Genomic DNA, 26,611 nt, shown 5'->3' with positions numbered 1-26,611 from the left:
AACCAAATTAAAGTTGTTAAAGTGTCCACGTTTTCGTTTTAAAGAACTAATGAAGCAAAATCAGGATCCTAAGATTATTTGATTTTTGCCATACTTTTTAATTAGTTTTTGAAAAGTTTTTTAATGCACAGATATGTATTCAAAAAGTACTTTATTTCAGTGACTTTAATTACAGCACAACTTTTAAAGACAATTACATTGTTGTAGAAAAACATGTATGGAACCAGGATCAGCAGTAAGTTATCCAGGGCTAAGGTAGATATGCAATATACCTACAGCCTGGTTATGACATCCAGAGACTACAGTTTCGTTATTGTTATGGACTCATCAGTCTGGAACAGTCAATAACTAAGCTGGAGGCAGATGTCATCTCATTGATGCTTAGAGTGCCAACAGACTGGTAGCTAAATTAAAATTAACACACCAGCGAGAGTCCCCAGCAATGGTGCAGTTCAACTCGTCAATTGAAAGCAAAGCATGGGTATAAAGCAGTTTACCACCTTTTAGCCAGGGCTAAGGTAGAACTACAGGCAACATACGGAAATCATCTCATTCAAGCTGAACGAGTCTCGTATCTGCCTCTCAAGCTCGGTTCTTGAATATTTCAGACTGATGAGCCCATTACAAGGATGAAACTGCAGTCTCTGGATATCATGACTGGGAATGTCAGTATATTGCATGTAGTTCTGCCCTAGCCCAGTCTTAAGGACGGTAACTTTCTGCTTTATACCCATGCATTGCCTTCGATTGTTTAGTTGAAGCACACCACTGCTGTGAACCCTTGTGATTTGCTCAATTAAATTTAGTTACCGGTTTGTTGGCACTCTTAGCGTCAATGAGATGACATCTGCCTTCAGCTTGGTGATTGACTATTCCAGACTGATGAGTCCATAACAAGGATGAAATTGTAGTCTCTGGATTGTCATACATGCATAATTGACAAAGGTGTAAAAAAAAAATGTTTTTCTTCAAATCTTACTCATAATCATCATTAACTTTCAAATTGGAAGAAGAAATCAAACAAAATGTTAAGTTCCTGTCTTGAATCTTGAAAGATATGCGGGCCTTTCTTGCAGTTTTCTCAATTTTTTTTGATGCCATATCACTTTGATCTGTTTGATTCCTATTTCACTGTTAATTAGCAATTGCAAAAAATTTTTATTTCGAAGCAACTATCATTAAATGAAATACACTTACTAGCAGCAAGTTTACCAATAAGACAGGTAATTTAATTGATTTAATCTGCCATTACTAATAAGCCAGTTAGTGTCGAGAAAGCAGGTGGTAACCAAGGCTGAGGAATTGGAGGAAAAATGACTCCGACTCTTTGACTTTGAAAAGAATAAGGTTTTGTCAAAATGTCTTCTGTTGAAAGGTTCTCCATTCATAAGGGCGTAAGGATTGGTAGGGGCACCATGGGCTCTCACAACCCTTTGCACTGAATCTTATTCAGCACCCTATTCTGCACAAAGTATGAAGTTGAGAAGACGATTGAATGTCATGGAGAAGCATGCCATATCTTGCGCTCACTTAGGCTTCAGATCTGGCCCTTCCCCCAATTTTCCTTCCACTTCCACAGTGCCATGAATTCAAAATTAATTATAATGCAAGAAACTGCAAGCTCCTTCTGCAAACTTATATGGATTGCTTTGAACCTAAAAAAGAAAAACATGGGTGGCTCACAAGTTGTAGGGTGCTTACTTTGGCTCAAGAGCCTCCCCCCCCCCTTTCCCCCCGACTACCAATCACTTCTGAAGTGCTCCAAATGCAGAGTTAATTACAATACAAACATGAATAGCAACCCCTTCTGCAAGTTTTCCGGATTGCTTCACATGCCATGAATGTAAGGGGAAAAAAACGGAAACGAACAAGTTTAAAGGGTGCAAGAATGCACTAGCCAGGGGCACTCACTTTGGCTCCCCTCCCCCCTCTAACTTAACTATCACAGGTGCTATGAATTCAAAGTCAATTATACAATATTTGATGTAAACTCCTTTGATAGGGAACATTTTAATATAATTAAGATTTTGGTGCAATCTGCAAATTGTTATCAATTTTCAGTTCATTCAGGCAAAATTAACAAGGCCAAAAAAAAAATTTTTTTTTAGAGCTCTGAATATATTATTATCATTAGCATACAAATGAACTACTCACAACCTATTAGACTATAATGATGTAGTACAGTTAAGGAGTGACACAAGCTCGGAGCATAAAACAATCGAAATGGAACAGCCTACAGTTCTTCTTCTTTCCGGCGTTTCCACGCAAAAAGATAGGCGATATGGAAACAGATTCCTTCCACCCCAATTCACACAGTTCGCACTAACTACGAATAATCCACTTTGGCGAGAGAAAAGAGAGGAGGACCAAACATCCCTCCTCTTAAACGCATCTACAGAACATCTTCAACACGGCCCTCCCGTAAGAAGGGATCGCTAGAACGTCTGGATGGAAAACATCGTCATGAGAGAAATTTTTAGTGTTCAAGATAGAGATGATATGTTGTCTATTTAAGGAGTTATCTGGGCAAGTCCACATCAGATGTTCGAAGTCCTCTATAATACAACAAGTAGTACATAGAGGGGAACTTTCTTTGCGCATGATGAATAGTTTGTCTTTAGTTAGAACAGATTTACATAGTATTCTGTTTAGTTTGACTTCGCTGTACTACAACCTACAGTTCCTGGGACCAATGACTACTGATTGCGAGTAGTTGGTGGTAGCCAAACGTGTCATTTCAATTTTTTCTAGGAAATGGGGGGGGGGAGTGTGCAAAGGCTGACACTGGTCGCTCAAATTCTCACGAGCCCCACAGAGCATAGGAGCAGTGACTCAACATCTTCCCACCCATCCTTTCCCCTTTTTATTTTTTTTTAATAAAACTAAAAACTGAGACAGATGGAGGGAAAATACAAATTAAATGAAAAGGATTATATTCTTTCCTGAGATAAAATGTATTTCTTAGATCATTAAATGGTAGTATTTTTTACAGATTTTCTCACGACATTTTTATTGTTAAAAAACTTTATGAACTAACCAAAATCTTCAACATATTGTTCAGAGAAAAGCAATAAATTAAAACATCAACAACATAAGAGAAGCACACTCAGATCGTATTTCAGTTACTATTCTCAAGAATATAAAAAAAAAATCAACGTAACGTAAGCATTGAGAGCGTTTCAAAATTCGCCGCCGGGAACATTAGGCACCGAGCATTTTGGACGCCGGAAACATTGGGCGCCGAGCATTTCAGGCCCCGGGAATACTGGGCACAATATGCTCGGCGCCCAAAGTTCCCGGCGCCCAAAATGCTCGGCGCCCAAAGTTCCCGGCGCCCAAAATGCTCGGCGCCCAAAGTTCTCGGCGCCCAAAGTGCTCGGCGCCCAATCTTCCTAGACCGGATTTTGACAACCTTCAAATGCTAAGATTAAATTTGAAGCGTAACAAAAATGCTTTGAAAGAAAGCCTTCTCTTCCGATTCCTTTGACGACGATTTTTAAAATTCAGAAATCATCTCAATTAACATGACGTAGTATATTAATGATGTTTCTGACTACGCTGGATTTTTTGTCCGGCAAGTGCACTCTGTTGTGAACTGCGACGACTGCAACGCAATCTCAACTACAACCAACCGAAAAATAGGCCTAATAAAATTTAAGAATTTTGGGACACATTCAAGTATGATAACTTGTTGCAAGATTACAGCCATTGAAATATGTACATTCGTGAAGAACAACTGAGAGAGAATGTGAAAAAGTTTTGGGAGTAAAACACAAAAATATAATGTTACTCATGAGACCACAAGAGTTATGAGAAAAATTTCTAATTCCGTTTTTCTAAGTTTAAATAAGCATATGTTGCAAAGAGAAGCAGCAGATTTTCTCGTTAACAAGTTTATAAAATCAATCGTTACTAAATATTTAAGCGTTAGAATGTATCGCGCAGTCAATTCAAACAATGAAAATAATTCACAAAGACCAATAAGTAGGAAAGTAACAAAATTACTATTATTAAGGGACAATAATCGCTAGTTTTCTTCACCCTCGAGTTTAAATTGTCAAAATTATCATATTCTATGGAACGAGAAAAAAAAGAAAAGAAAAATTGGGGAGGGGGCGGAAGTCAAATGACCATTCATGTAGTTTATAACTGCAAATGAATTTATTTTCTGAGTACTTAAAAAAAAAAAAACACTGAAGTTGCTTAAAAATTAGGAACAAACCAAAGTTATTTGTTTGGCTAATGTAGTATTGGTGTGAAACGCATGCGAATATTAGAATATTATTTAATTGAGTTAATTGATATTCGATATTATTTACATTTGTATTTCTAATTGTGGTTTATGGTTTCAGATAGGGTTTTATGTTAAATTGTTGAACTGGCTTCAAAAGTTGTGGGAAAAAGCACGCTTTGAAACTATTTATCTGTATTTGAAAAATTTGATTGAAATAAAAGAAAATTTATAAGGTCAATTTTTGAAGACGTCTTTTTCTACTGAGTATTTAAAGCACTTGAAAAAAAAGTTTAAATAGCTTGTGCGCCTGCTTCAAAAGTTATGATGGGAAAATATCTAATGGACTATTCCATGAAAAAGCTGTCATTTTGTCCCGCATTTCATTAAAAAGTAATAACTTAAAAAGGTAACAAAGAACGTTTTTTGCAAAAGTACAACAAATACATTTGCGATTTCTTAATGAAAAAAAATTGTTACCTTTTTTAATTATTACTTTTAGTGAAATATATGAGGTGTTACGTGAGGGACAGAGTATTCCCTTTTTCTTTAATAATTTCTTAAATGCTTTAATTTAACCCATGCTTAAAGCATTTAACCCATGGGTTAAATGCTTTAATTTCCCTTAATTGTGCAAATGATCGCAGCGCAAAGTGATTCTCTTCGATAAGGGAAACAGTTTCTTGTGCGGGGTGTCCCTTGATCACGTGATGTCCAACGGGGAATGTTGGCCCGCGCTCTGAAGAGAAAAGTAGGGAGAAGGCACATCTATTCTATTTTAAGATCTATGGGGGACTCCAGAACTAGAAAAAAGGGAAAGAATCTGAAATTTCGCATCATCACTGGATCACCTTGGGGAAAAGTGTGGAGCGTGCATTGAACTAAAGCCCTCAATCCGTCTCTTAAGTGGCGACACTCTCCAGTGTCCGCCATTTTGTGTCGTTCCGCAACTTTCTCCCTATCTCAACAGTAGAAAAATGCAGAGTTTCGCTCATTGAAAAGTATCTTTTTATCAACGAATGTTTGCAGATTTTTGATCGTAACTTATGTAACTGATAATATACATACAAAAATGTTGAATTTTACCTTAGTAAAATATTTTTTTTTTTTTATTATTAAACCGAATATTAGTAAAAAGGTGTTTTGAAGAAATTTTCGACTACTTTTAAGAGTACTTTCTTTTTTTCCCCCATATAGACTTTCTGAGTTACAAATTACTTGAAGTGTTTTAAATATGCGTTTTATTATTAGAAAGTTGGTGTAGTAGAACCAGGGGCGGATACAGAACAATCTCTCGGAGGGGACCCGGGAAATTGAATAGCACCTCCTAATTCCCCCTGCCACATACGGTGTTTCGTAACAAAGTTTTCATTATTTTATTTTAAAATGTCTTTTTTTTAATTTTTTAAGGATCCCTTAAGCTAATGATCCACTTCTAAGAACATACATATTATGTACCAATATACTTTGAATGTGGACGTAAAACATCTTTAACGTTTCAAGCCAATTAAATACTAAACCATAATAATGTTACCGAAATGCTATACAATTAGCGGTTTTAATTTTAGGAACAATGTCGTAATGATTATAACACGAGGGTAAGGTTATTCAATAAAAAAATATACCCATACCTCATTTGATGTTTTAATGTTATTTTATAGTATTTTAGCTATAAAATATTATTTAATTAAGAAAATTATAGCTATTAAACATATAAGTTTTACTGAAAAATTCAGGACAATTTCTGCGTGGATTTCGAAGCAGTTGCTGATTGTTCTTGAAGCTATGATACAGTTGAGATAACAATTCATATTACATACCGCCTCCATTAATATCATGATTTTCTCAAGAAACTACGATATGATTTCTTTCATTTTTCATTTTTTATAAGCTGAAAAGGAAAAAGCTATTATTTCGCAAAAAGCTTCCTGGATCAAAATAATTCTTTTAGGCACGCCTGCACATTTTTTGAAGAATGTTAGTTATTGATTCCATCAAAGAAAAATTAATGGACGAATCGCGATATTACGTTCTCTTGAATTCAAAACCAGCGATTTTTTTTAACCAACACTTTCTTGTTTCTCATGGCGATTTTACATTAAAAAATGCCTTTCATTTAAACCTGATTTTCAAGGATACTATTAGTTCTTAAAAATTCAACGAACTGATAATAAAATGTAACCAGTTTTAAATCAATGTTAAAAAAATAATAATAATTGAAATATTTGATACCAATAGGAATTCAAATAAAAGAGTGCAGATTACATCTGTGACGAACTGTTATAAATAGTAATAATGAATTTGTAAAATAACAGATACTGGGATAAATCATATATATATATATATATATATATATATATATATATATATATATATATATATATATATATATATATATGTATATATATATATATATATATATATATATATATATCTTATTTATTAAAAAAGTTTTCACATCAAAATAAAAATTAAACGAAAACAGATTCTTTCCGGGCAAAAAAAAAAAAAAAATTAGAAAAAAAAAAAAAAAATCTTTACGTAATTATATAACTTGGCTTAAGTTACATGTTACTGTAATCTCAAAGAAGCTTAATTTTTTTAATGAATAATTTCATACTTTTAATATCTTAATTTTTACGAGCAAAATAGATAAATAATTAACTTGGCAACACACTGAAACTCATGGCTATGACACAATTAAAAGCAAAACGACGTGTTCTTAAAATATTTTTGCTACAGTTATTGAGACATTTTGAAACTAACTAAACAATAGAAAATTTATATTAAAAATAAATAAAATAACTAGTATATTTAAATTTTGGCGGTTTTGTTATCTTGAACTCAGAAAAATCAGTTTTGAAAACAGGGCAAATATTTTACTACTGCTTGCATAGGTGCTGTTACATAGTTGAGCTTTACAATATTTGAAGGAACTATATTTATGATGATTTTAGTGAATGTCCTTATTATCCCATGAAAATTAACAAACCATCAGACAGTTTCATGAAAAGTAAAAAATATTACAATTTCAACAAGAGTTTCATAAAGTATCTGAAATTGCGCAGCAGTATTCATGAAAACATTTAAAATACATAAATAATCTTTCAATGTACTTCGATATAGTAATTTTGAACTGTTAGAACATCTTAATGCACTACACCAATGCATCTTTACATTAAAGATAGCGTTTGATGAAAAATACGAATAGCAAAGAGAAAATATCTAGTATTCCGCACAGTGAAATCACATAGGCAACGACACAAAATGGAGGACTGAACCCACGTGATTGCCCACCTCCAATCGCAGTCGAAAGCGGCGCGCAGTGCATGGATCAAAGTGTGTCGCCACTTAAGAGACGGATCCAGGGCTTTACATTGAACAACAGTCGAAAAATTGTGAGCGGGGAATCAGTTGCCCGTGAAGAGAGAAAATCTTCAAGTCAAGCCAACAAGTCAGAGGAAATCCCAACGACAGTAATCGGGCTCGAAAGAAGACCACATTGATCTTCCTACTGATGGCAACGACAAGGATGACGAGTTGGTTGATAAATCTGATGATGGCAATGTAGATGCATATTTTACGACAGATTGTTTTCAAATGACATAACAGAAGTGTAGATTCTCTGCTGCAAGGCTAGACATCCAAGTGTGAGAGATGAATAAAAAAAAGGTTTACTACATTTGTAACTTTTACAACTAAAAAACGAAATAAATGATTTTTATTTTTCATAAAAATATCCAAGATGATATTTAATAATTTTTTTTAATTAAAATTTCATGCTTTCTATTTATTTTTTAAGAGATAAAATAGTTTTTCCTCAAGTGGCCCGTTTTTGGACCACCTCCTGAAAAAAGTGATTTTGCCTTTTTTCGTAATCATGAAGTTTTAAAACACTTAAAACTGGTGTAATGGTTTTTTAACCCTAAGATCACCTTCATGAATGTTTTTAAGTGTTATTGGCACCAAAATGATCCTTTTAGAGGGAACAGGTAAATTAGTAGGTAAAAAATGAAAGTGGTGGCCCGTTTCTGGACCACTTCCTCTATGTAAAGAAAGTGATCAACTGAGTTTGAAAAAAAAACTCGACTTTGCGTCATTGAGATCAATACTCGTAATTAAAAAATAAAATAAATTCATCTAGTGCTTGTAAGGTAGGTGAGGGTATTAAGGCCTGTCGGCTAATAAGGCCTAAACAACGAAAATAATTTAAAATGTTCGTATCCACTCAAGGACGCACTCGTAGGTAGCTAACACTCATAGATGGCACTTCATACTGGTCGCGACGTGTTGCTCTCTTGTTGCGACCAGTGCAACGCGCTGCGGTTGCGCGGAGCGGTTGTGTAACAAGAAAAATAAAAAATCATCCGACTGAATGTTAAATAATTTTTTGTAATATTACACTATTAGAGATATAGTTTTGCGCTCAAGCTTTCTGTTGTCAATGCTTCTATCGATATTTGATATCTGAATTATATATATAAACCAATTACTGTACTTTTGTGTACGTCTTTGTGCACGATGTCAGCGGCTAATAAGGTCTACCAAATTTGATCGTAGGCCTGATTATGCTCCTTTGTTTTTGCAACAATGTTTGTCAGTTTTACATCTTCTTTTAAATCTTTCTCAATATATTATAGATGTTTATAAGTAGTTACGACTATTTACTAATTGGTTCAGTGTTATAGTAGTACCCCAAGCAGACCTTCTAAAAAGTTTTACCGCATGGTTTACGGTTGTAGTTCGGACGATGAAAAAGACAAGCAAAAAATTATGATTTAAAAAAAATGTTGGAAGAAAAGTCTTTAATTATCAGAGAAAGTCATCAAAGACTTGTTTGACAGAAACAAGAAAAAGAAGAAAATAAGAAAAAGACGTAAGCCCTCAATGAAAGAAATGATGCTAATGAAAACTATGCTATTTGGTACAGTCACACACTTGTGAGAGGATAAGATTAATGACATGAGACTATATCTAAAATGCGGCAATGATATCATAAGGAATGCGTCGGTGTGACATCTATGACAAATAATTTTCAGTACTCTGACGGTCGTTAAACAAAGATTTTTTTTTTTTTTTTTTGTCATTTTGAATACTTTAAAGCATGATTAATGCATAAATATTACAATTGATCTTAATTATCAATGTTAGAAGCTTATTTTGATCATTTAAGAGTGTTAAGGTTCATAGGACTTATTATCCTAACATATTATAATAAGGCCAAATGACAAAGTTTTAAAAAATGTTTTGTTTCATGCTTGTTTTCTGAAAAACTGATGATTTTTTGTTAATTTCTTGTAGTAACTGATCTACATTTTATTTAATACTACAGTTTGTTGATTCGGATACATAGTTTTTATTTTATTTCAAATCGCCCTTAGGTTGGCCTTATTACCCTTACCTACCTTATTTATAGAACTAGCCTTTGTATTAAATGCAATCAATGTAATGAAAATAATACCATATTTACAAAACTACAAGAACCAGTCCAACTAGATTTCTTTCTTTTTTGCAAGCAATTGCAGTTTGGTTTGAACCTGAAAAGGATTGTTCGTTAGATTCAGCGGCTTTATCAATTAAATGCATATTCATTTCGATTATTTTTCGTGCTGCTGCCAGTAGTCATGTGTATGTAACGCGCGAGAAAGAAAAAAGATTAAATATGGATGAGTTAATAAGTACTTGAATTATTTTTTAAAGGCAAAATTTACCACAATAATTCTCTTGAAAAGGTAATATATAATAAATCACATTTTCAAATCTTGGTTGCCGGCGGTTAAAGTATGGCTCTAATAACAACGTTAAACATTAAGAGAGTTCATTTCTGAATCAGGAGAAAGAAGAGCAGTTGGTATATTGGCTCAAGTCCAAAAACAATCACCTATTATTGATGAAACAAACTAGCCTTCCACATCCTTATCTTAATAAACGGACTCGTGTAAGACCTTACCCATCCGAGTTCAAGTTATCAAGTCCTAGAGGGGGTCATGGCGCAGACTGCGCCATTGAAATTATTAGGGGGAAGGGGTTGACGAGTAATTTTTCATTTGGGGGTACTCTTGAGTTTTGGGAAGAGTCTTCACGATATTTAGGGGGTGTGCCTTTGCTTTTGGGGGGGCACCCCTGTTATCACTGGTATTTTTATTGAAAGTTACCCGTTTTCGTTTTGGTATCCGAACTCAATTTTTCCACCCCGCTCCATTCTAATAGCGATATTATTGGCAAAGAGTCGATGCATTTAGAATCGGCGTGTCAAGGCCAAATAACTTTCCCATGCTACACCATTTTCCCTTCTGGTCGTCATGGTTACGGCATTACGGACTTTCCCTCTCGTTGGTTCTGCATCGCATAAAATGGTTGGTTATTCTTCTAGTTATAATAATAGTAATAGAAAGATTTAAGTCAAAGTTATTTTATATTCATCGGAAAAAATACATTTTTAAATTAAAAAAAAAGTGCTGAAAGACATAATCAAGTATTAAATGCTTAAACATTTTTAAAGATGATTGAGAAAATACATAATTTTCAAATTAGTTTTGAGACACATGTTGTAATAATCATCATCAATTTTGTTATCTAGAATTTTGTTCTAACTGAAACGATTAAGAACGTGTAAATTTTGAAATTGCAAGAACTAACACTATATTTCAATGAGGCTCCTTAACTGATGCGAATAAAAGTAAGAGTGGCACTGCTATTTCTTTTACCGTTTCCATGGAGGCGACGAAAGAAACGTATCCTTGACCAGTGGCGTAGCTACAGTTTTTGTCGCCCGGGGCGGTGTCTCTGTTTGCCGCCCTTTTATTAAAACATATTATCCAATACATTAAACCACCAAATATTATTGAACTTAGAATTGAAAACTTTATTTAAGGAAGAAAGCAAACTAACTTAATTGGTATTCTTCTTAAAAAAAGGAGGGGGGGGGGGTCAGGCGTCTATCCCGGAGAAGTCTTCTAAATTTACATCAAAAATCGCAGCTTAAAGTAACGTTTGAGGGGAGGGGGCGGGGTTGTCTCACAAATCTCTATCAAAAGTGAAATCAATTTTAGCCTTCGTTGACGTTAGTAACTCGCGTTCTTTTACAAAAAAAATTCCGAAATTTAAGTTTTAAAAATACAATTTAAGCTTATATTTAGGTAGACAACGTTAAGGGAATTAGGAAGGTTCAAGGGTTCACTACGGAAATATTTCAACTTTGAACACTGAGAAGCGGAGTTTAGTCATTCCAAAATCTTACATTTCGAAGGGTTTTCTTGTTCTTTGCCTTCAGTAATTGACAAAAAGAATGATTTCTTTATTTAGACTTTTTTCACATCAAAGGTGCAAAATCGCCGCCCCCAAAATTATGCCGCCCAGGGCGGACCGCCCCCTACCCCAACCTAGCTACGCCACTGTCCTTGACGCACCTATTCTAAAGAAACACGATAGTCACAGACAAATAATGTGCGAACCTTTCAAAAAGTTCATGCTGGCACCCAAAGATTTTAGAATTTAGAACACACTCAATTAACTACGCAGTACCTAATTTTCGAAGTAGTAAACATTCGACACTTTATTAAAATGGAAGCGTTCGTTTTCAATCATTGCATTTTTTATTTTACTTAGAGAAGAGTTGAAAAGAATGAGATCTGGGACAACTGCATTTTTTCCGAAATAAAATGAAAAAATTATTTTTAGCTTGTTCAAGATGTAGCAGATTAAAAAATAAGAAAGAGTCTAAAGCTGCTACTGGCCACACTCTAGGTTTTTTTTTTCTTTTCTGTTTTTGCATTTTAAATTCGGCGTGAATGCTGACGTCCCATTCCTTCCAACTCTCCTTTAAATTCCAAAAAAAAAAAAAATCTCAACCGTATTTTCAGAAATGACAATGGAAAATAAGATACTTTTTTAAAGCATAACATTTTCTGAAATGTATTTTATGTTTTTCAGGTATGTTCGTGTACCACAACAAAGCCAGATGTTATTGGTTTAGTACATCACAATCTGGAAATCTCAGGGAGTACAATCTCATAGGTGTCGTATCCTTTACTTGAACTTTGCTTAATCTATTTTAGATGAATGCTCCTTTTGAAAGAATTATTACTTGTTTCGCGAGTTAAATTGTTTTATTGAAATAATTGAGTGCCACATGCTTCTGTAATGTAAAAATACGAAAATGGAAATGGGCTAGAGAGCTGGAAGAAAAAAAAAACTAACTTACTCCGTTTTACAATTCAGGTCATCAAATGATCCTTTTTAAAATAAGTAAAAAAAAAATTATTTTTTATTCAGATTAGATTCTTTAATCACAAAACAATTCGAAAATATAACTTAACAAAGAATACAGCACAAGGTTCAGATGCTGCCAAAGTAGTTAATATTATGGATCAATAAAATAGTCAGTAAATAAATTTCCTTACACTTGTTATTCTACATTTTGTTTCAATCATTTTTGTATTTAAAGCTTTTTTTTTTTACTTTCTTTTTTGACAGGACGTTATGAAATACAATGGCCCAACCAGCACATATTTATAAAACCGACATCTTAAAACAAATTACAGAAATCTTAGAAAACTGCATAGACTCTAAAAAAAAAAATCACTTTTTCAACTAAATTCTAACCTAATGATCACTTCTAAAAATCTCTCCAATTTTTCATTGATTCAGGAATAACGGAACAATATTTACATCACGGGTTCATCATAAAAACCGGCTATATAGCTTTGAAAATATACTTAAAATAATAATAATAATAATGAATTAAATTATAAAAAAAAGATTAAGTATATTTCGGAAGTTTTTAAATACAACTTGAGCGTCCTTTTTTTTTTCTTTTTTTGATATGCCGCTGCTGCTATTTGATTCGAGCGGTAAGGGGCCATTCATTAATTATGTAAGGGTTCCAAGGGGGAGGGGGAGTTAGAAAAATCTCTACATACCATAACTTTGAGGGGGTCAAACCCATTATTACGTAATATTTTTCAAGTCTATATTTTTACATTAGAAATCGCGTAGTCAAGTGGTTTAGCAGGAGTCATATTTCATTTGTATCTGGAAGGTAAAAAACGTATTAGGATGAGCTGTTTTTTTATTTGTTTTACAAAGAATGAATAGCGTAAAATATAATAAGAGAATCACACTATATATGGCGTATTTTATTTTTAATTAGTATCGCATCATACACAAAGAAATGTCGAAAAATCTTTTAGTCTAAATTCCAACTTTTTTGTAAATATTTCTTTACCCAAAAAGGTTTAATTTAATAACAATTCCAGTGATGTAAGATTCGTTATTTATTACTTTGAAAAACGGAATTGATAACGTAAAGATTGATACGTAAATAATTCATTACGTAAGGATAGAAGGGAGGGTTTTGAAAATTTTTATGCAACCTTACATGCGGGTAGGGGGGGGGGTCAACACTTGCCAAAATCATCCTTACGTAATTCATGAATGGCCTCTAGTCTCAAACTTTTTGAATAATAAATTTGGGTTGCACTTTATACTTTAGTTTTAACTTGTGGTATCTGAGCTTTTATTGAACTTAGTTTCATACATATTAGAACCAATGTAAAAATGTGTGGATCATTTCCGTTAAACAATATTTTACATACTCACAAAATACTGCTAGAGAGAATTTTTTTACAACTTTGAAAAATATACTTATCTTCTATTTGTACGTATTTATTTTTACTTTTCATTATGCTATTATTTTTTTTCTAGACAGTCCCAAATTTCCTAATAATCTTTGGCAGTATTTTACTATAAATGTGAAGTTTATAATACAACCAAATATGAGGATAACTGAAGTAATATAGATGACTACAAGAATGTAACAGACTTTACATAGCTTATGACATTCTTGTTTTGTAATCTTCTACCTTCCTTGTCTGTTAAAAATGAATCCTTAATTTCTTACTAAGCTTATGGGACTTGCAGTCTATAATTCCATTATTTTAGATCTGCATTTTCCAACAGCATGCTACAAAAAACTTCTCAGTCCACCAGTTGTGCCACAAAACTTACAACATGCCAACGTAGGAGTCTGGAAATTCGGAATAGATGATCTAGCGGAAGTGATGCCAGTAAGATAAAATTTGATCTCCTTTCTGGATACACACACTTATGAATACTTTATAAGCAATGTTTATTTTATTTATTTATTTATTTATTGTTTACATTGAATACCAGTAAATAATTTCTGCAAAACTATTATAAATTTACACATTTAACCATACAAATATTAACCATACAAGTAGTTATTTCTGAAGAAACACTTTTAGATTACAGTAAGTCAGGATTTTAGCATAATACATTTTGAAAAGTTATTGTAACTTGTGCTACCACCTACTAACAACATAATACACAATTTTTCAAGTTCTATTCTATTTCAAAATTAAACAGAAATATTTGTAGAGAGAAATATTTATCGGTGTTCAATGTCCTGAAAAAACTTTTGGATTTACGTGATTGTAAAAAAAAGGTTTCAATGATGACTTTTTACTGCATTGGTAAGTATTCATTATTAGATATGAAAAAATTATTAGTTCACATCTCTAATCCGAGGAATATCTTACTGTTTGCTTTAAGGTGACCTAATATTGTACAATATTGAAAGGTTAACCATTAGCTGAACAGTCCATTTTTTTCGTAATTTCAAGCAACTTACTTTGTAAAGTGAAAAAAAGAGGATTAGGTTGGATTTTGTTTCCAGTTTGAGGGGGATATGAAAGTGAGTGCAGGAGGTGCTACTTAGTTTCACAGGATAAAAAAAGGGGGGAAATTTTTCTATGTGTCAATAAATACATCAGGACTAACAATAGTTAATCATTTTTCTGTTTTATTTACTACAATTCAAGATATGTTGAATAACAATTAAAAACTGAGATTTTGTCAGTAACTGAGTGTCAGCCAGTAGTCGACCACTTTTTCGTCACAGTAAGCATCCAAATCCATACCATTAAAATCAAACCATATCTCCCTATGTAAATATATATATAACCGTCAAGAAAGGTAACTTTGGATTGGCTGTTGGGTGGATGATGTAATCACACGTGAATTTGAAGATGAGCACCTACCAGTGATGGCCAATAGAAAAGTAGTCAATGGGCAATCGCTCACCAGCATGATGTTATACTGAAATATTGAACATTATATATTATATAAGTAATATCTAATAGTAGTAATATAGGAGGGTACCATGTCAGTTTTCTCCCCATCTCATCAAGTCACCCTCTCCAATCCACACTTCACAGCCAAACCATTCCACAAGACTGGGTCGTAATTTCTAACTTGGCTGCCCTGATAGTTTTTCCAATTAATAGTGAATGCTTTTTGTAGAAAAAAAAAGGATTATTAGTTATCGAGATGTGTCGATTGTCTTTAATTATTTATAAAAGTTTTATTATATTTTATTTTAGGCAAAAATGTTTGTAATCACTTTGGTTTTAAGAAAAAACTTTAAACCAACATATGTTATGGCTGGCACTAATAGCATTTCAGACAACCAAACCAACAGTTGACCACCCCTTCATCCCAACATGAATGGTTAGTTATTAAATGATTTTTTCCCCTTTATGTGTTTAAAACAATCATGGATGATTTGCACATCACAATCAACAAAATTGTAAAATTAAATTTTATTCAAATAACTACTTCTTGGTGCATCCATTTTTTTTTCTTTTTAAATAGAGTATTTTGCCAATACCACCTTCATGGAAAAGATAGACCCTGAAGTAAACAAATAATTTACCAGAAAGCAATCTTCTGGTAACGTGGCAGTTTTTCACTCACACCAATAGAAAATTCTCATTTTACCATGAAGTAGATGCAAGTTAAATTTGTTTGTTCTGGATTTTTTTTGCACTCAAAACTATTTGTACCAGCAAAAGGCTACATCTTCTACTTGAATGACACATCTGGTAGTATTAATACACTACTATTGAACTCATTGTCTTTTGTTATAAGAAGGATACAAGTTTTTCTTAGAATTTGGCTGTGATGAAAGAGATCTTTCAACACATGAGTAAATTTATCATTATTTTAAATGCAACCACCGCTAAGAAGAAATATGAGGGTGAAATCAAAATCAAATATGAAATTAAGGAGGAAAGAGAACTAATGATTAAGTTACATAACATTTTAATACAATGATTAATTTTGTTAATTACATTTTTAATAGGATGTTGCAATTGGACTACGAGAGTTGCTTTCATATGAAGGAAATGTTGAAGAGGACTTCTGTATGACATTTCAAGTAAGAATATTTCTTCATAAACAAAAGAAAGTAGAAAATGCAAAATTTACAATACAAGTTATGAAAAAGCTTTTAGAATGATTAGGGTATCACTAAAAAGCTTCTCTTTTGAGATAAACATGTTATAGTTAGTTACCTTTATTAAAAGTTCGTAACCAGGTAACCAGGAGAGTTTTTTTTTTTGGGGGGGGGACAAGTTTCAATACCTTATATTGCGTCAAACTATTGTTAAAACTATTGCCATAATGTTGCTAGAATTCCATCACACTGAACAAAAATTGTAGTCCATTGATTGTAACAGGATTTAACTGTGTAACAAAATCTATTTTCATAGAACATTTCATTGAACATTGTTTGCATAGTTACGGATTTTGTATAAAAAGATAAGTTACACGGAATATCAGCAGAACCTCTTTAATTTCCATTCTGTACTAATACTATATTTTAAACAATGATCTACAACAATAACAAAAACAAGATGTTCTTTGTTTCTGAAAATTATTTAAAGTAAAATTTATGGATTTCTGAAATGGGCGAGTCAAATTACACACAGCACTAGCATCTTTCAATTTAATGCAAACTATTGTACTAGAAGCCTCAGAAAAGAGTTTCCTATTGAGTCAGAAGTAAAAATAACTCTAAAGGAACTTTTTCTACGAAAGTTCATATAAATTTTAATACATGAACGATTTTTGAGCAATTGAGAGCAAAAGTGGTGTAGGTCAATTTTTTAATAATTTCTATTTACATCATCAGAAATAACTTTTAACCTCATTCCACTTCATGCGAAAGTGGTGTAAGTCTAGATTCAATCATTTTCCAATAGACAATAATTGTAAAGGGAACAGCAGTAGTGCAAAAGTAGCTATTAAACCAATTACTCAAAATCGTGTTTTATTAACGTACACCACTTTTGTTCTTAATTCATTCATTAATGCTAATTTTGAAGCAATTTAGGTCAGTATTTATCCTAGTAGAATAAGAAGTAAATTCTTTGCTAGGAAACAATAAGAAAATCAACATTACAACAGAATATATTACAAAAAAAAAAAGCAGTTTTGTCCAATAAAAATGTTGATTTTCTCATTAGTTCATCATCTTACTAGAGTGCACTGTCCCCTGCTTGTTTTGCTCTGTCAAACCCTATTTGCTGCCTGCGGAGCGTGACAATTGACGATTTCAAATGCTTTTCTAATGGGATGACCTGTAGACCATTTTTAACAATTCATACCTCCAACCCCTTAAGGCTTAGAGGGATGAGACAGGGCGTAATGGCTTTCCCTGGGTGTTCTGTGTCCAAGGGTACTAGTATTGACATGATAGACATTGACTGTCCAGGGGAGAAAGGGTTACAAACACGGACAGAGGTTCACAGGTTTTAATAGTATAGATGTTCTATCATACCCAATCTTTTCCTGGAAATTTAATTCAGGTATTTTAACTGTTTCAACAATTATGATAAATACAGTCGAACCTCCATACATCGAACTTCTACACATCAAAATTTTCTATACATTGAAATCCCGGCAAATTTCCATTGAAAAATTGCTTCTATATATCAAAAAAATCTCTATACATCAAAAATATTTTCGAGATTTGGTAGATTTTTTTTACACCTTAGATTGTTTGTCTCATGAAAAATGAAGGTTAGGGGAGAAAATTATGTTCACTAAAAGTTGCTACGAAACTCACAAAGAATCTGGGGTCAAGGAGTGAAGATTGGTCGTTGCTCTGTTCTGGAGATCTTAAATTCCCTCAAGTTTATTTCAAATCTTAGTTGCAACCAGTAATACAGTAAATTCAGTTTCAAATTATCCCTATTGTCTATCCATTACCATTCCTAGTCTTTTTAGCTTCAGTGAAAAGCATTCAATAAGTAGATTGATTTTTTATTTTTCTCTCGATAAGATTGTCAAAACGAAAATCCCCTAATGTTGCGGATCAAGTTGAATTGCCAAAGAATAAAGATGTATGAAGACACAAAAATTTCATTTCTGATAAATTTAGTATTTCCCCAAGCAGCATACCTGTTATTATGAGAAATTGGGAAGTCGTAATAAAAGTACTGAAACTTACAGAAAACTTTCACTCAAAAACATGAAAGGGCATTACAGTTGGTTTTTTAGAAACTATGCAGTGCTCGGTAAATGTTTCACATTCAACTTTTTAATAATTAACTTTCATTTGATCTGATGCTCCTATAAATTAAAAATTGGGTTTCACACAAAAATTAGCCATAATTTTAATGTTTTAAGAGATTTTTATGATAAACTAAGACAGTTTCTATATATCAAAATTTTCCCCAGAAATTTGCTACTTTGATATATGGAGGTCTGGCTGTATTACTTTTCTTAAGGTTTTAATTTTTACATTGTTGTGAATTATTGATATAAATCTGAGGGAGACAAAAAAAAAAAAAAAAAAAAACTTCAGATATTTCAAACTGTTTCACAACACACATGTTTGAGTACTTATTTAATAACTTAAGTATTTACTTATTAGGTGTCTGTTGAAGAATTTGGAGCTGTTAAGACACATGTTCTCAAAGCAGATGGTGAAAATCTTCCAGTTACAAATACCAACAGGCATGGTAATTTTGTTTGATGAACTTCAAAACAAAAAAATAATGTTGTTTTAGTTTTAAACTGAAAACCTTAAAAATTGAAAGTATGATCAATATTTATAAAATATATAACTGCAAAACCAAAAGTTTATCAATATAAGAAAGAGCTTGTGCTTTAGTATTAAATAAGTAATGCTTTTTAGTAGTAACACCAGAATAATCTAGCAAACAAATTTATTCATTTGCGCACATTATTTTATTGAACTATAAACAATTGAATGTTTCACTTATCAGTTAAACTGTTTTAACTCTTTGAATGTTTGATGGATATATTTTTCTTTTCCTTTCTTTCATAAAAGAAAACATCAGTTAGTCCAAAATTACTGTTTACCAGGGGTGTTCCCATAGGGTAAAATATTCCATATGTGGCGTAAACTTTCAAAATTTTTTTAGACATTATGTATATGATCGCATACACATATTGTGCAAAATGGATTACTGGGAGTATACTGTCAGAAAAATTGATGGGAACATCACTGCTGTTTACACTGCAAAATTTGTTTAACCATACCATTGCTTCAATCAATTTTGTGCGTTTTTATCGAGTATAGTAATATGAGAGCCATTCCATGGCAAAGCAGACTTTTTCCTGCACGTGACAGCTCTGTAATTCATTTCATGATGTACTTTTTTTCCCCCAAGGAATCACACATATTTAGGAAATTTAAGTTTTACATTTTTAAAATAAAATATAAGAGTTGACACATGATTGGCAAACAGTCTGATTTGAAGTGACACAGTATTCATTTCTTTTTGAAACTAATAATAAAAAATAATTCATTGGGAAGCAAAGTACATATTAGAAAAATTTGTAACAATAGATTCGCAGGAAATTTTACTCGAATTAGAAAGTCTAAAACTGATGAAAAAAGTGTGTCCTGTATATGTGACAAGTATACTTTACTTAAAAAATAAAAAAAAGATATTGGAAAAATTATTTCCCGCTTAACAAATTATACAAGTTAAGTAAGTCAGCAAATGTTTAACCTTTTACCCCAAATAACTTGTAATTCAACAATAATTAAGGAAGAAGAGACAATAGGAAAGAAAAGAACATGTATTTATGCAAATGGTTACACTTCTTATATACAGAAAACAAAGTTTATATTTTTGTGTAAATGCATCAAATTCTAAAAGTGTGTAATTTAAATTTGTTTTTTGTGCTCTAAGAATCTCAGGGATTTATTTTTTTGCATTCAAATGTTAATCATTTTCAGTCTATCTTATGGTAGCTGTGCATGGAAGAAATATATTTAGCTTTTTTATCTTCAAATTATGATTAAATTCCTAATTATACTTCTTTTATATTTACAGGATTTTATTTATTATGCATTGTAATGCTATTTAATTTCTTTTCAGAATATGTACATCTATACACAGAGCTTATACTGAACAAAGCTATATATCAACCTTTTAAAGCTTTTTATCTAGGCTTCCATAGTGTATGTGCCTCAAATGCATTAATTGTGAGTATGCAAAGCTATTTACAAAGTATTGCATCAAAATCTTTTAAATTATAACAAGGTTTACACTAGTGAAAAGTTTATACTAGGCTGCAGGTCAATGAAAATTTCAAAAATTTAAATGTAACCCTTCCCATTATTTATTTAAATTGATTACAATTTAATGAATCACTTATTCTTACAGAAACCAACCTGTAACTATATTATCAAATTTATTTGAAAAATTAGCAGCAGCAGTAACTGACAATTATATTTGCAAAGGATTAAGATTGGGTTGACTGGGGTAACTGTGGATGGTTTTTGATGTTTTCTAGAAAAATCATTAATTTACAAAAAGTTTAAAAATATTGCATTTTGATATTTATATTCAAACTTCCACATCAATCAGAATATCCCATACAAATTTTAAACAAATTCTTCAGAAGAATAAAAATTGTATGAGGAATTAACAATTACCCGGAAAAGATTTGCAAATCACATGATTTTTGGGGTAATTGTGAATGGGATCAAAAGTGCTATTTAGAATGTATTATAATGGAATTGTGGTGATATATAAAGCTCTATTCAAGATGATCACTTTTACCCTACTTTGGAAATGATACCTTCATTTACAGCGTTAATTCTCCCTTAAATAATACCACTCACAAATTTCTCAAATTTATTGAAAATAGCAGACACAAATTATAGTAGATGTTTAATACAAACTAAAAATGACACATTTTATAAATTCCAAAAAAAAAAAAAAAAAAAAAATAGATATTTAAATTGTGAACTCAGAATTTATTACTTTATACAAATATGAAAAAACAATTTCTTTTCAATGTATCAAACATAAGTCTAAAAAATTACCACTTTGGTTTATTAATAACTGAATTACAATAATGCTTCATTTGTTAATGAGATTTAAAACAAAGTACATTTACATCCACAAAAAATGTAAGTTATTCTTCGCTTCTTGAAAACAATAAAACAGCAATGACATCATAAATAGTAACTGAAAATACATCAAACTCAGTTTTTGTGTTTTTGGCGCAATGGAATAATTGAACAATGATTTTGCCATCCTCTACATTAACATTATTAATTCTGTGGACATACTTGTAGTGCATTGTCAACAGTGTTCACAATTACCTCTTTATTAAATTCACATTTAACTCAGATTTTCAACATGAAGGGGTAATTGTGAATTTGTAATAAAATGCTAAAGTTAAGAAAAACAGGAGAAATAAATATCTGAGCAAGTCAGCCAGTTCAAAAGAAGTAGGTTTACGCATTTATTACTATAAAATTGAAGCACAATTTTTTTTTTCTTTAATTTATTCAGTGCGTTGTCAAACCAAGGTACTAGAAAAAAAAAACCTATGTTTTTCTCAGTAATTAAATACATTTACCTGCAGCTGGAGGATTGTTTCCAATGTTTAATAGCATATTTCAAAATAACTAAAAGTTACATTATTAGTTGTTTTTTCATAATATTATTGTAAATATTGAAGTTACAGATATTGTTCACAATTACCCCAGTCAACCCTACTTATGTATTGTTTCATAATTCTAGATAAATGCCAGTCCATGAAATATTTTTCCTATTTTTCGCTGATCTATAACTGTTTTACATTACAATGTATGAAATAGTTATGATGCAAATGCATTAAACAACGTTGAATTTATTGCTGCAATTAAAAATTTCCTAAACGTTTTTAGAGATGATATGATTGAACTGCTGAAGATGAGACACTTTTGCAGTCTAAAATATTAAATTCTATAATTTAAACTACTACCCCCCAAAACAAAAACTTTTTAGTTATATTGAATAAACTTCCAAAATCATATCATGCTTGTGGGATTTAGCTACATTTTAAAAAAGGAAATAGGTTTTTTTTTCAAAAGGATAGTTTCTAAAATATCAAATGTAAAATCATATGAAACTATACTACTTTTGAAGCAAACAAGTTTTGAGTTGAATAAATTTTTAATGCCTCAATAGATGTTACGGCCTGAAGAAGTAGAAATGCTAGTGTGTGGGTGTCCAACTCTTGATATGGATGAATTAAGAAAAGTTACAGTTTATGATGGATTTCATGAAGAAGAGCCCATCATTAAGTAAGTACAAACTTCATGCGAAAATGTAGTAACACACAAACAGAATTATATGACTTGAAAATGTAAGAACATTACAAAAAGTATTTCTAAATAACCAATCATCTTAAAAACATCTGGGAAAGCCCTTCATTTTTCATATTATATAACAAAAACCAGATGAAAGTACTTTTTCCTGACAAATATTTTATTTTTACATTAGAATATAGTTATTGTAATTGATCTTTCCAAATAAATAAGTGGAATGAAACAATCTTTGCTATAAAAACCCATCCCCTGCATGCAATTATAAATACAGTGATTTCTCAGTTACGATCCAGACTGAAAACTCTCATCCTACAATGCAATACTCTATATAATAAATTATAGCTATTTTGTGATGCTGTGAAATAAAAAATGGGTATATTTAAAAATATTTACAATTTTTTTTTCTTGTTTTATTAAAATAATTTTTCATATGGTTCAAAGTTACCCCAAAAACAGGATAACTTTGACCAGATTCTAACTGATTTCAAATGGTTTTCATAATTAGTATAAATTGATCGCTGAAGCAATATTAATTCTTTTAAGTCTCCCTTTCATATTTTATGTAAATATTAGCACACGCCTTATTTGCCAGTACTTTTCTTCCCACCCACCTTTAAAAGTTAGTGTCTTGAGATTGGTTGGTTGTCTTCATTAAAATAAAAAATTTAGATAAAGTGGCTACTAATAATAAAAAAGCATCCTATTTTCTTTAACTACTCTACTGGTAAATGCTATAACCTAAATTGAGACTGACTTCAAAAATACAGAATCCCATACCCTCTCTAGCTTCTCATCTCAAAGTTGACTAATAACTAAAAACTGAATTCTCAGTTTGTTTAAGGAAACAAACTTTGAATAGATAACAATAGTCAAGTACGGATAAATCCTAGGGACAAAAAGAAACATAAGGAAGAAAAATTGCACTGCCAAAGAAAAGGGAAGAACTAATGAAATATAGAAATGTCAAAATGATTACTTTATAAATGATGAATCAATAGATTTTTTAAATTAATTGATTACTGAAAACCTGATTACTATTTCTTAATTTTGGGTAAGTATACAATGCTTCTGTTTATTTATATATATATTTTTTGACATAGCTAGAGTATCTCTTGGCATAACAATCAATATATGCGGGCGGGCAGTAAAAATCAGGAAGTTGTGGATCAAATATGCCCTGAATGACTGAACATAAAACAGATGACAAATCTACAATCAAGTAGTTTACTGGGAAAATAAAAATAGCATTTTAGGAGCATTTTTACATCTTTAACTTTCATAAGACTTAACATATTAATTTCTGAGAAAGATACATTACTAAAAAAACCGATTCATTGAGTGTTCAATTCTAATTTCTCTGCCTCGATAAAAGTTAAAAGTAAAATATGATTTTAAACTAATATAGAAAGAGGGCTTAGAACTGATTCTGATATGCTTTCAATCTTTATATGATAAATGTAAAACAGGTATAAGTTACCTATTCATTACTTTATAGTTTACAGATGCTCAATAATTGAACTGAATTAAAGGTAATGAAAATAATTTTAAATGAAAGTTTTAGACACATAACTAATGTAAATTAATTTGATTACCCAAAATATTCTCTGATTATTTAAACACAGTATATTTTGAATTTGATCTCTAACAACAAAATGATCATCTACACATGATTTTGAAACTTCTTAGCATTCTTCTTTGCTGCATTATTTTCAATTATTCATATGCAATTTAACAAATTTTAGTGATTTGGTTTTTAACAAGACTTATCAACTACCAGTTTAAACTTTACCATTACATTCCAAACATTACGGTTATGATCTAAAAATCAGCATCAGTACAATAAAAGGTATGGGAGCAACAAAAGTAAATAAAAGACTATTGACACTAAAAACCTAGTATTGTAATACACTGAAAATGAAGAAGTACAAAAGCATACTCCTATAATGGGCCCTACAGAATATAATTTGCTTTCATGTATTCTAAAATGAAATGAGCTTAAAAAATGTTGTAACACAAAACTATATTTTAAATGAAATTTAAAATTTTCAAAAAAGGATATTCATTGTTTATGTACTGTATTTTACAAAACAAAATTCCAATTTGTTCATTTTCAAAAAGGTACGTTACCTTATCTATTTCTTATTTTGCTCCACATTCCCTTACTTCAGTCTACAGTTAAAGAACAAAAACTACAGTTGTCTACCTTATTATCAACACAATAAAGATTAAAGTTAACTATATTAAGTCTTACATTGCACATTTTCTTACTTAATTGACAATTTTCTTTTTTTTTTCTTTTTTACAAAAAAATGCGAACATATTTAAAGAAAGTTTTTCAGTACCTCTTATTTGGAATTTTCAATTTACAGAAGGAGGTATGGTCTCTTCATTTTGCTTACTCTAGGTTCTACTGGATTACATTGTAATTATTATTTCATATGTTGAACTCTGGCCTGAATCATTATCGATATTTTTTAAATATATTTTCTGTTTCATTAGAGAATTCTGGGAAATTCTAAAAAGTTATAGCTCTGACCTCCAAAAGCAATTTTTGCGGTTTACAACGGGAAGTGACAGAGTACCTGTTGGAGGAATGGGAGAGATGACATTCAAAATATCTGCTCTAAATCATAATACAGACATGTATGTACAAATATATATTTGATTTAGATTATAAATATGTAAACAAAAATTCATTAATTACATATGTATCTGTTTGACAGGTTACCAATCTCACACACTTGTTTCAACCAACTTGTCTTACCAAGGTACAAAAACAGAGATATTTTAAGAGAAAAATTAACAATTGCCATTTCAAATGCTGAAGGATTTGGACTCGAGTAAGATGCGTGCAATGATGAAGTCAAGAAGATGAAACTAAGTTGCCTTGTTACTGTGATTTAACGTGTTTTGTTCCAAAAATGTACAAATCTGTATTTTTTATCCTGATGATGTTTCTTAACAGAAGTTGCTCACATTCACCACTCTGTGGTGAAGGGATTATATGTAATATACTGTTTGTAGAAAATTTAAATGTTTATTAAAGAACAAAATGACAACAAATAATAGGCTAACTTTAATGACTAAAATAGCTGTTAATATCGGTGGGTTCACAATATTTCTTAGTAAATGTTAAAGGTATTACAATTTTTTTGTACAAAAGTAATGGTTAAAATATAACAATGACATACATACTCAAACCATCATCCTATTGTCTATCATTATCTAAGGTACCAGATGCAACATTGGGTCTATGAAGAAAAATCCAAATTTAATTTTTAAAATACTATCTTCTAGCCTTGACTTTTTATTAAATATAACAGTTGTTTATACCTTTCTAATTTTTGGGATTTGGAACTTTAGCACTTTTATTATCTTCTTTAAATTTAGTTTATAATTTTGGGACTTCTACATTATAAGTCTAGTCACCTTGTCTTTTCCTTTTTGCTATTGTTTATATGAATGTATACATGTAAGTCTATTTTTTAAGCTTTCCCCCGTGGGCAGCATATATGCACATACACATAGGCTTATCATGTTTTGTAAAGAGGCCTCATTTTCCTCCCATGCTGAAACAATTCTGTTGATGCATGAGTTTTTAAAAAACAGTAAATTAGAAAGTTGAAAATGGAATGCTTCATGGGTGAAAAATGTATCATATGCTGAAGCTTTGAGCTCTAATTTTTAATTTTAAAAAACAGAAGAATTTAAATTTCCTGCTGATAGATTTCAAAATGCCTAAGAAAACCAAAATATCAATTTTGAAGCATAAAGTATACTGAAATTCTAAGGTATATCTGGAAAACTACTAGCCTTGAGCTGTAAAATTACCTTGATACGTATATCAAAAACACAAAATATTTTGATCCTAGTTTTATGTAAATGAAAATATTTTATATAAAGTTATATTTTATAAAGATATCTCACAAAGT

At 31.3% G+C, this 26,611-nt stretch overlaps 1 protein-coding gene across 1 annotated transcript in view; it reads left to right on the top strand.

Annotated features, from left to right (window-relative positions):
* LOC129219295 (probable E3 ubiquitin-protein ligase HECTD2) overlaps positions 1 to 25,542 on the top strand; it is a 122,376-nt gene extending 96,834 nt beyond the window's left edge. The window contains exons 14-21 of the mRNA XM_054853637.1: positions 12,164 to 12,252; positions 14,137 to 14,298; positions 16,395 to 16,469; positions 18,972 to 19,059; positions 20,452 to 20,558; positions 22,540 to 22,655; positions 25,179 to 25,322; positions 25,403 to 25,542. Of these exons, the coding sequence (XP_054709612.1) occupies positions 12,164 to 12,252; positions 14,137 to 14,298; positions 16,395 to 16,469; positions 18,972 to 19,059; positions 20,452 to 20,558; positions 22,540 to 22,655; positions 25,179 to 25,322; positions 25,403 to 25,523 (902 nt within the window). The 3' untranslated portion in view covers positions 25,524 to 25,542. The remainder of the gene's footprint in view (positions 1 to 12,163; positions 12,253 to 14,136; positions 14,299 to 16,394; positions 16,470 to 18,971; positions 19,060 to 20,451; positions 20,559 to 22,539; positions 22,656 to 25,178; positions 25,323 to 25,402) is intronic.
* Positions 25,543 to 26,611: the final 1,069 nt, after the last annotated feature.

The sequence above is a fragment of the Uloborus diversus genome, chromosome 3, assembly GCF_026930045.1.
Source record: "Uloborus diversus isolate 005 chromosome 3, Udiv.v.3.1, whole genome shotgun sequence".
In the NCBI taxonomy this organism is placed as follows: Eukaryota; Metazoa; Arthropoda; class Arachnida; order Araneae; family Uloboridae; genus Uloborus; species Uloborus diversus.
This window is presented reverse-complemented; position numbering and strand designations above follow the sequence as displayed.